The sequence below is a fragment of the Quercus robur genome, chromosome 7, assembly GCF_932294415.1.
Source record: "Quercus robur chromosome 7, dhQueRobu3.1, whole genome shotgun sequence".
Lineage (NCBI taxonomy): Eukaryota > Viridiplantae > Streptophyta > Magnoliopsida > Fagales > Fagaceae > Quercus > Quercus robur.
In genome coordinates this window covers 12782073-12793940 of record NC_065540.1, presented here as the reverse complement: position 1 = coordinate 12793940, position 11868 = coordinate 12782073, and the positions used below count along the sequence as shown (strand labels likewise).

The 11868-nt window shown below is 31.6% G+C and overlaps 1 protein-coding gene across 1 annotated transcript; it reads left to right on the top strand.

Moving 5' to 3' along the window:
* Positions 1-4048: 4048 nt before the first annotated feature.
* LOC126692310 (probable anion transporter 3, chloroplastic) lies at positions 4049-10354 on the top strand. The gene is made up of 8 exons (XM_050387871.1): positions 4049-4667; positions 7258-7484; positions 7875-8220; positions 8318-8362; positions 8506-8652; positions 9171-9308; positions 9443-9476; positions 9767-10354. Exons 1-8 carry the CDS (start codon positions 4206-4208, stop codon positions 9934-9936), a joined length of 1569 nt encoding a protein of 522 aa, XP_050243828.1. The 5' UTR covers positions 4049-4205; the 3' UTR covers positions 9937-10354.
* The last annotated feature ends 1514 nt before the right edge of the window (positions 10355-11868 follow it).

Here is an 11868-nt window from a genome sequence, read left to right as displayed (position 1 = left end):
GTGATGAGTTGGGTTGCAATTTTTATTTTTTTTATTTTTTTGGAAAATTTGAATTGTGTCAGGTTCGAGTTGGCAATGTGTTCAACCGAAGAAACTTGACCCAACAAATATTATTAATATTTTAAAAAATGTAAAAAACTATACATTTTAAATTTATTGGTTTGATTTATTTTACATTTTATGAGTTAGTTTAAATTTGAGGTGAGTAGATAAAAATAAACCACTAATTTTATACAACACGACATAATTAATTTAGGATGGGCCACAAACCTTTAATGTTACGTTTGAATAGTAGGATTTGGATATATAGATTTAGATTTGACTGATTAAAATCTAATTACCTTATTTAGATAGTTTTAAAAAATCAAAGATTTGGATTTGACCAAATCCACCAAGAAAATAATATCTAAAATTAAGGTATTTCAGTTCTATCGATTTAAAATTCAAATCCAAATTTAAATTTAAGTTTCCAAATGCAACCTAAAAAAAGAGAAAAAAAAAAAAAAAAAAAGTGGGAAAGTCTCGGATATTTTTTTGGGACCAGTGTTTTGGTATGTGTATTCTGTGAAACTTGGCTGCTCCACGCATGCAACGACATGTTATTAGGCAGTGAAGTGCAATGCATTAATATTTCCATACAAATTTGAATTTTTCTTCAAGTAGCACTCCGTTTTTATTAGCAAGCATGTGGACGGTGGACAAGAAATCTAATGCATACTAGATAAGCACTAGCAAATGAGTGAATGACGACCTCCTTTGGTTTGGCTTAATACGAGTATACAACATACTTGCATCACTTGACCACGGCTCCTCAAACTTACTATCTTTTTTTCTTTTTTTTTCTGTGTCCTCAGACTCATCTATCTATCGATTCTCAAAAAAAAAATCTATCTATCATTCAGTCTGTTTTCCCATCCACGTGTATCTATTTATATCCAAGTCCCTAAATATATACACTTGCAACTTGCAAGTGAGAGTTTTTTTTTTTTTTTTTTGGTCAGCAAAAGAACTTTCAAGTGAGAGTTGAGAGCAAGCTTTTCTTTTCCTAGACAATTTATATATTATTAGTTGCGGGGTTCGTGACTTGCCCGGTTTTACTTTTTTTTTTTTTAGAGAAAAAAAAAAGTATAATTCTTTTAAAAAGAAAAAAGAAAAATGAAGCATCTAACTGATATTCCCATGTGAATTTGGGAGATGGGCTAAAAAATAATACAAACAAAAAGTGACCAACAAAAAGTAGTCTAGAAAAACTAAAAATGTTAATAATTTGCAACACGGGATGTTATTCTCATCTTATTTAGTGCGCACCGTAATGCTTGTTAACTAGTGATGTGTTCTAAAATATAGCTTAGAGTCCATGTAAAGGCACTTGAAATGGACCACTTACTTTGATATCCCATCACTTCCCATGCGTATAACAAGTAATATTGTTATATGATTTTATATATTATGCACACATCAATATTCTTTCTTTTAATTTCTTTATAGTTTATGTTTTTAGGTAATCTCTTTGGATTAGGTGTCCGTTTGGCATAATTAATTTTGTCAACTTATTTTACTATTCAGTTTATTTTTGCTACTATTTATGAGTTTTATTACACTTTTTGGTACTATTCATAAGTCTCACTGTACTATTTTAGCTAACTTTTACATTTATTTATAGTACTTTCAACTAAAAGTTTTCAGTTTTAGCAAAATAAGCGAATCTCAAACAGACTCCTAGGTCTAGACCTGACCATCCTATTTTATAGGATTTGAGAGAGAGAGAGAGAGAGAGAGAGAGAGAGAGAGAACCAATCGAAAGTTTCGAAGACCAAAAACATTAAAGTATACAAATTATCTACAAAGAGATAAATGTGTTCAACATATACAATAGAAAACGGTAACTGAAAGTATAAATAGTTATTAGCTACTAATATATATAGGTTTAAAGGATAATGATTAGTTTGTGAAAAATGTAACTAAAAGTATTTCTAAGTATGGGACAGGCGAGCTCAACAATTTTAGGAGCTTTAGATGAAAATTTTAAGTGGGTTTTTTTTTTATAATTAAATATTTATTAAACTTTTTTATTTTATTTAAAATATATTTTTCTTGCTTTTTGAAATGTAAAATTACTAATTAAGTTTTTATTTTTAAGTTCACCTAACATTTTTTTTTCAATTAATAATATGGTTAATTCACTTCATTTTAATATACCTTAAATAAGATTTTATTAATTGGTATAATCAAGTAAAAAAAATACTATTCATGCTCCAGTGGGCGGGTTAGTGTCTTAGGGAAGTTAGTTTTAGCGTGCGGGGTCGTGGGTCATGTGGCTGTGTGTGCTAGTATGCTATGGGCAGTGTGCCTTTGCTATCAACTATGCAATGGGCTGTGTGTGCTAGTATGCTATAGGCAGTGTGCTAGTACAACTTTTGTTTCTTTTCCTTTTTAAATTTTTTGTATTTTAGAATACAATAGGACCTTTTTAATTCATTCTATTGACTAATAAAATGCCTTAATTTTTTTTAATTAAAATATATAGATAAATATTATATATATATATATATATTTTAATACAAGTAGGGGACTTATTTTATTTGAGGGCCTTAAGCAATTGCATTGCTTGCTTCTATGCTTCAACCGACCTTGGTATGGGAAAAGACATGCCAATTATTTTTTTTCCTCAAAAAAAAAATGCCACTTATTTTTATAGTTATTGTACTTAATATTATGCAATTTTGTATAGTCATCGCCTCATCGGGTAACTAATTGGTTACAATCCAAAGGTCTACTCTCAAGTGTACGAGACTATGAGTAATTCATTACTATGTAGAAACAATAAATAAATAAATATATATATATATATATATTATTAACTGATAATTGCTTTTTTATGGGAGAAAAAAACATTTTCCATTCTTATCTTTAAAACCAACCGATTTTATTTTATATATTTAGAAATGATTAGATTCCCCTAATAAGTCACTTTTTCAATTAAATCTAATGGGATGGGAAATTAAAATGCCAAAAAATAAATTATTCAACCCTATAAGATAAGTCTTTCTCCTCTTACATGAGTGTGGACCTCCCAAATATAGAGTCTATCCTATGAAGAGGGAGGTTTCCTTAAGAATGAATATTCATGAACATAAAGATGAATTTGAGAAAAATAATAATATACGAGGATTAAAATACCAAAAATAAAATAAAAAATTTTAAGGATAAAAACGACAATTCAAAACCAAAGTTAAATTAATGGGTCATGCTAACAAGTGTCCTAAGGGCACTAGTTAAGAATCCATTTTAGGAAATTTTTTACATCACTTTTATAGAAAATGAAAAAAGTTATCAAAACATTAATTGTTTCTTTTTTTTTTTCCCATAAAAATTTTCTTTAATTGGATTCTTAATCAGTGCCCTTAGGGCACTCGTTAGCATTTCCTAAATTAATTTAGATTTTGACTAGATAATTTTATCTTGGTAGGTTGGATTAATTGACAATTTACTAAATTAGAAACATTAAGACCCTGTTTGGTACACTATTTTAAACACATGTTTTCAATTTTTAAACAACATTACACATATTTTTACACATTTTTTCACCGACATGTATTTTTAAAAAAACTGAAAACTATTATTTAAATACACATACTAAATGGGCCCTAAACATGGCAAAAAAAAAGAAGAAGTTGAAAATGGCAACGTGACTGGCAAATCAGGTAACCGGTATCCGGGGTTTGGTGGGAAGCATGTGATCTTGGATTTTACAAGACAATAACTCAATAAGTCGAGGTTGGTGAACACAAAGGCATATGCAACGACTACACGTGTTGCCACGTAGATGTATTCTAAATCTACTCCCGTCCCGTGTGTACAACTAACCTTAAGCCACACCATGCAAATTTCACTCACTGACCAAAATACCCTTTTTTTCATTTTGATTAAAAAGACCAAATTGCACTAAAACCCTTCCTTTTCTCACCTACCCCAAAGCCAACATTTTTTATTTCATTTCCCCCTTAAACTTATCTTTAATTCCACTTCTATAACCCAAACCCCTAATAGAACTCACCTATAAGAATTCTCCAATTTTATAATGCATCATTTAAAGAAATCCTTTTGACAGTTTCTCCATCAATGTCTATTTGTTTGATAGGTCTTTAACAACATTCTCTCTCTCTCTCTCTCTCTCTCTCTCTTGGTTCCAATAAGCCTCTCTAATGGCTGCTCAAACTTCAGCCAAAAGCCTGCTACATTTATCATCATCTTCTTCATCATGTCCTTGTTTTGGGACTTCAAAACAATCAAATTTGATAAAGTCGAGGAAAACCCAGGTGGGGTTTGAACCAAGAGGACTCACCCAATACACAAAGCCAATAAATGTTGAGACCTTATCATTGAGTTACACGAGTGGAAAAAGAGTGGTGGTGGAAGAGAGAAAGAAGAGATGGGAGGTGAAGTGTACGGCGGAGGGAATAGAGAGAGGGGTGTTGATGGGGAGGAGAGGAAGAGAAGAAGCGGTGGCTACTGTCAAAGAATTGGTGCCAGAGAGGTTTAAGGTGGTGGCTTTGATGGCCTGTGTTATGTGCCTGTGTAATGCTGACAGGGTCGTCATGTCAGTTGCTGTTGTCCCGCTAGCGACAAAATTTGGGTGGTCCAATTCTTTCTTGGGTATTGTGCAGGTACTATACTAAACTTAACATGTATGTATGTTGTTTTGTTTGGCCTCTGTAACTCCACAAATTTCGCAAACACAATAATTGAGATCACATTATGTTATTGGTTTTCATCGGGAGGAAATACTCCATGTTTCGGTGTTTCGGGTATATACTTCTCTTCTTTCACAGTTGGTGAAAACTATAGTTGCTGGGTCTCACTAAATTTAAGGAGGAGAAAATACACACAAGAAACATGGTATACTTCCTCTCTTTTAGGTTGATCGTCAGATCATGATATATTTTTGTACATATCAATTACAACAATCTGACACATCATTAGTTGTTAAAAATTTTATCTATTGACTTTCTCTCTCTTGTAAGGCTATATTTGGTTAGGAAATGGGGATGAAAAGAAAAGAAGGGAAGAAAAAGGAAAGGAAATAATATCCTTTGTTTGGTTAGAATGGATTAGGGTGAAGGAAAGAAAATGGTCCACCAAATTTTTCTTCCCAAATTGGAAGAAAGAAAGGAGAGGGAAGAGAGTTTTGATGTTAGGACCACTAATATACTATATTTCCCTCCATTTCTCTCTTAGGAACCAAATAAGTTAATGATAATTTTTTTCTCCCTTTCTCTTCCCTTTCCTCCACTCATCTCTTCATCGCTTTACTTTCCTTTCTTTTGTGGGCGTTGGAATTTTTATTTTCTCCCATTTTCTCAAGCTTATTTTTCTACCCAATACTACTATTTTTTTTTTTTTTCATCTACCTTCATTTTGACCTGAACCTACTATTGATATCGTTGATTATCATTGGTTGATATCCCTGAATCATACTATGATATGACTTTATTATGTACTGATATCATTAATTATCATACTATGCTATGACTTTATTATGTACTAACTATCGCATGTCTTTTTTTTCTTTTTTTTGAGGGGGTCTTGTTAATAGAGAAAAAACTGTAAAAAATGTTAAAAAATTTAAAAATTAAATAAATAAATTGGACATGTCCCACAAAAGTTGAGACAATATAAGTAGGAGAAAGAACTCTCTCTTCTTGCAAGTAAGGTTTTTATTTTCGTTTCTTGACTCGTACAGTCGTGCTTTTTGACATGGAAAAATCAAAAGGAGAAAAAAAACAAAAATCTTGGTTGTTGAGAATGTGGCATTTGTTGGTTCGCCGCCACCTTACCAAAAATTGAACAATAATCGTAGCAAGGACCTTAGATACTCCACCTAGAACTGAAAAGGACCATTCCTGGTCCTTTCAGCTTAAACAAACAAACAAACAAGAATATTTCTCAATAAAGTTTTTTCTTTTTTTTTATTAATAAAATATTTACCGTAAAAAATGGTCAAACTTTACGCCACTTGTTTACCTACTAAATTAAAGAAATATGATGTACACGACACTTTTACAATAAATTATAAGTAATAAATTGTTACAAACTATTATTAATAGATAAAAAAATGATTTCAATAGTAAGTTTAAATTAGAACCAATAATAACTTACCATCTATGATATGTTATGAAAGTATTGTAGAAGTGGTACTACTTCTACTATTTTTACTATGCTATTTTTATTTTCCGTTAATCAAGACAAATTGCCTTGATAATTATGAGAAGGATTGTAATAAATTTTTCATATCACTAAACTTTTCTGTATTATTTAATAAATGGTTACCAACCACTATTCCTTTGGAAGAAATTAGTGGGACCGTTGGCTTTTTGTAGGAGGGGACAGTTTATTTCCCTTTGGTAGTGAGTAGTGAGCTGAAAAATGATAATAAACACATACACACAAGGGAAAGGTTACATGCTTACATATTAGAACTTTGTGACATTATGGGTCTTCATCTGTAAAAGGACTATTTACCTATAATCCGTAGCCCAAACCAAAACTGTTTTGGGTTCAAGCTGTTCTATAGAAATTTTGATTGGGGAACAACTTGAAATAACAAAGAATTTTTTTTTTTTTTTCCATGTGATGTTCACACCACCTCTTATTATAGAGTGAAATCTACTATAGAACTCACCTTGTGAGAGAGGGTGTTTCGTAGAAGCAACCATTCATAATATATAAATTTGGCAACCCAATAAGAAACTTTTTATCTAATTGTGTACTGTTTCCAAGAGTCATATATGTGTATTATCTATGAGGTGCTTATTTGGATGCTTGTAAATCCAAGGTATCTTGAATTCTTTACAAATAAATTTAAAAAGAATAGGTACTAAACGAGGTAGTTCTTATGGTACTTGTGTGTAATGCAAAATTTAAAACAGTGTAGAAAAGGTACCTAGACCTCATCAGTAGTTGTTGATGTCTGAGTCTAAAATCTGGATTTGAACTGATTAAAAAAGTAGAATAAACCAATGTTTTATTTATTTATTTTTTTGGTGATTGGGGACACATCAGTTTGTAAGATTTATGTATAGTAAAATTTGTAGTATCCCTAGCATCACTCTAAATTGCAAACTTATTTTCTAGTGCTTGTTTTCTACATCCTGTTTCCTTCTCTCTTTTTTTTGGTTTCTGTTTGTGTTTTTCTTTCCTGAACATGTTGTTAGATTTGACATTCTGACTAATTTGATGTGAATGTTACATGTGAAGTCGTCCTTTTTATGGGGATATATATTTTCATCTGTGGTTGGAGGAGCCTTAATTGACAAGTATGGGGGAAAGAGAGTGTTGGCAACTGGTGTGGCCTTGTGGTCATTGGCCACCCTGCTCACCCCTTGGGCTGCCAACCACTCCACAACCAGCCTCTTGGCCATTCGTGCTTTCTTCGGATTGGCTGAAGGCGTAGCTCTACCTGCCATGGGCATCATTTTGTCAAGGTAATGCCTCTTGAATCCGGACAAGTAATGGTAGAGATCTTAAGGATGAACTGAGCCAATCAAAAATTTGTCAAGCTTAATCTGTGTTCAGCTTGAGTATATTGTAGAGATAGGCGAGTTGAATTAATTGACAAGCTTGAAAGTTATGTGCAGTGGTCATCAAAATAATTTTCTAATCAATGTTGAACAATGTGTTCAAGTTACTATTATTATTGTTTTTCCTATTGATGGGTTTATTAACTTAAACATGCATATCTATAAACTTCTTTGCATAGCCAGTTGATAGGTTAGGTTCAAGAATTGGTTTAGCCATCTTAATTAAAATGTTGATTCAACTTATTCTTTCTTATAAAAACTATAATATAACTCTAGCTATTCCAATGTGTCTAGGTGGTTTCCAAACCATGAACGAGCAAGTGCAGTGGGTATCTCCATGGCTGGATTTCATCTTGGCAATGTAGCAGGCTTACTACTAACTCCAATTATGTTGTCATCAATTGGAATTACTGGTCCTTTCATTCTCTTCGCATCACTTGGGTTAATCTGGTTGTCAACATGGACACAAGTCACAAATGATCCACAAGAAAGCCAATTTATTAGTAAATCAGAGCTGCGACTAATCCAGGCTGGAAAAAATGACTCTCCAGTAAGCGATGGCAAGTTCCCACCTATACGGCTCTTATTATCAAAATTACCAACATGGGCTATCATATTGGCTAATATAACTAACAATTGGGTGAGTCTTCTTCTTTTTTAAACAACTGAAAAGACTTATTCACTTGGTTAAATTCTTATGAATTTGCATGAAAATCTAAAAGCGCTTGTCATTACAGGGATACTTTGTTCTTCTCTCATGGATGCCTGTTTATTTCAAGACTGTAAGTACTCATATCTGCAATTTCTAGACCTTGTCTTGCTATTGAATACACGAAAGATGTCAAATTGTTTTCCTGTGTTGACAATGCATTATAAATTATTGTTGGTGCTTAATAATATTCTTTGTTTTCCCTGATGAATTTAGGTATTTAATGTGAACCTGAAGCAAGCAGCATGGTTTAGTGCCGTTCCATGGGGAACAATGGCACTTTCTGGCTATGTTGCAGGTGCAACTTCAGATTATTTAATCAAGGCAGGCGTCAATTTGACATTAGTACGCAAGATAATGCAGGTACCTCTTCTGTTTCTGTCTTGTAGTAGCACATTGTAATTCTAATACTTGGGAATCTTCTGTAAAATGATATTTTGCTTTTAATCTGTTAATAGAATTAAAGGGTTTATCATTATGGATGAGGCAAAGAACATAAAGTAGAAGAAAAAATCATGAGAAAGTGGAAAATCTCCAATTAAAAAGTAAAATTTGAACTTTAGCATTTGATTATATAGCACATTTGAGGCTTTGGAAACATCCCCAGTGATCTAGATTTGTTATAAAAGGAGATGCAGAAAGCACAAACATATTGCATCTCTAATGGGTTATAAGAAGTGCCATTCTTTCTTTATTCCATTGTTCAGTTTTTTAACTCAGCTTTTTTTTTTCTTTTTTTTTTTGATAATCAGTTTTTATCTCAGCTTACTTGAACTTTTATGTGATCAAGATATGCTTACAAGTACCTTCTAAATATAGAAGTCTACATGATATTCTCTGATCTAACGATCACTATGCTGATGTATGATTTTGAACAACAGTCTATTGGTTTCATTGGACCTGGGGTGTCATTGCTTTGCTTGAATTTTGTTAATACACCTGTACAAGCGTCAGTCCTCATCACAATAGCCTTGAGCTTGAGCTCTTTCAGCCAAGCTGGCTTTCTCCTCAACATACAAGTAAGTTTCATTTTATCAGTCATAATAAACAGTAAAACTTAAATGTTGATAATTCTCCGGATAATCCAGTATAGCAATTGAATGTCAGTAATTCTATCTCAAATTTAATAAACTTCTGTGGTTTCCTTGATCAGGATATAGCTCCTCAGTGTGCTGGACTTCTTCATGGTATGTTCTTGCCCATGTTTCATATTCAGCTAGTAGAAAAGAGTGAGGTTAGAGATACTACAAATTTTACCATATAAGTCTTACAGACTGATGTGTAGCAAGTCACAAAAGGTTGTTGAAGTGACACCAATTGTATTCACTGCCATGTCAGTTTGTAAGTATTTTGCGGTAAAAATTGGTAGTAATTTTAGCATTATTATTAGAAAATGATATTTGTAGTTTTGTATTACTTTTTTTTCCTCAAAAAAATAAAATTTGTTTCTAAAAGCAATAACTTTCTCCATTAACAGGGATTTCAAATTCTTTCGGGACACTAGCAGCAATAGTCAGCACAATTGGAACTGGTTATTTTGTACAGTGGTTGGGATCTTTCCAGGCATTCTTGACTGTCACAGCTGGACTCTATTTCATGTCAACTGTATTCTGGAACCTGTTTGCTACTGGAGAGCGAGTATTCTAGCACTAGAATGAAATTTCATACAATTTAGCATCCTACCATTTTCTCCTAATACTAGGAAATTCTATTGGGAAATTTAGAATGAAAAATTGTGCATGAATGGTTTGAAAATGATGAGTATTTTTTAATTTTTTTTGGGTTTGGCACATGTTAAGCGGGGAGGGAGAATTTGAATCGTGAATATCTTTGTTGGAAGCGTCAAGAAATGTTATCTAACCTAAAGGTCATTAGCTAGAAGTGATGAGTAATTTGATGGTCTCTCTGCAAGAAAACATCAAATTACATGCCATTTATTTTTTTGTTTTTTTGGTTCCTTTCCATTTGTAGATGTTGGATTCAGTTGCAGTACAGAAAGAAATTGAAACAATGTGAGAAAATAGTATATTATAGTTATCAACATCGACGCTCAATTGTTTATTTATTTATTTTGTGTAGTTCAAAAAAGAATTGACATGGTTTCGATGTTAATTAAGCAACAAATGGCCTGCCATGTGATATCTGTAAAAGGGTAGTACTACGTGTGCTACAAATCTTACATTGAGCTAAGAAACTGACGTGTCAGTGTGTCACTCGTCATAAAGAGGCAATTTATATATTCATTTATGAGATAACTAAAATCTACTCATTATATTCATTGTCACACTAGTTTGTAATCTTGATGTAATAAAATTTTTAGTACATTTAGTATTTCGTTTGTAAAAACACATTATTATTATTAAGAGTAATGTTACGGGCAATACAAAAATTTGACTACATTGAGCTTACAAATTGATTAGTCATAAATCTTAAATAAACAATTCAAATATTCATTTATGAGGTGTTAAAGTCTGCCAATTACATTCATTATCACATCAGTTTGTAAATTCAATATAATAAAATCAGGGGCGGCCCAACATAATTTGGGGCCTAAGGCGAAAAATTTATGCGGAGCCTTTAATATGTAAATATTAATTAAACAAAATTATTTAATACTAATAAAATTAAGGTTAATTTGATACATTACATACATAAATAATACCAATTAAACTAATGTTAATTTCATATAGAGAATTGAATATCATAGTTGAATTATAAATATTAATAAAAAAGAAATAAAAATATATTGCGATTGAAAAAAATACTTTATTTTGGATATAAAACGATGCATAGTCAAATAAAGTTGTAATCTAATTTTTAATTTTATATTTTGATTTTAAGAGAGAGAGATAGATATTATTTAGTGTGTGGCTTTGTAAGATATTAGTTTACAAAAATCAAAGTCTCAAACTATCAGGCGAGATTAATCTATAATTGATGATTTAACACATTTGCAACATCTTTTTGAAATATTTTAGGGTTTCAATTGAGTTAAGGTTTTATTGGTCTCATAATTTGAGAGTCTTAATAGAAATGTAAAAGAAAAATGCACTAATTAAAAGCACTATAAAATGTTCAAAATATAATGTGACATTGTCTCTCATTGATGAACTTCATCAATTTAACTAATAAATGTTTATACCACTTTTTTGTGATTAATAACATGACAATTTGTAAGCCAATAGTAAAATTTGTAGTATCCTTAACATCACTAATAAAAAAAATGTACAACCTTTAGAAAAAATATATATAATTTTATAAAAATTTGGGCATTTACTATGGAAAGTGGGGCCTTTTTTCCTAAGAAAATTTCTGTTTTTTGGTGGGGCCTTAGGCCTAGGCCTAACTTGCCTAGGCCTTGAGCTAGCCCTGAGTAAAATTTGTAATATCTTTAGCATTTTTCAACTATTAATTAGACAACTTGTTAAGTATAAACAGAAAAACCACTCATCAAAAAGACTCAAAACATAAAAGAAAAATGCTAGAGCTACAATAAAAAGGTTTGTGGCTCTAGTGACTAGAATTACTCTACATAGAAATTAAGTTTGTAAACAAGCCGAATTTTGTCGAGTGGTGCAT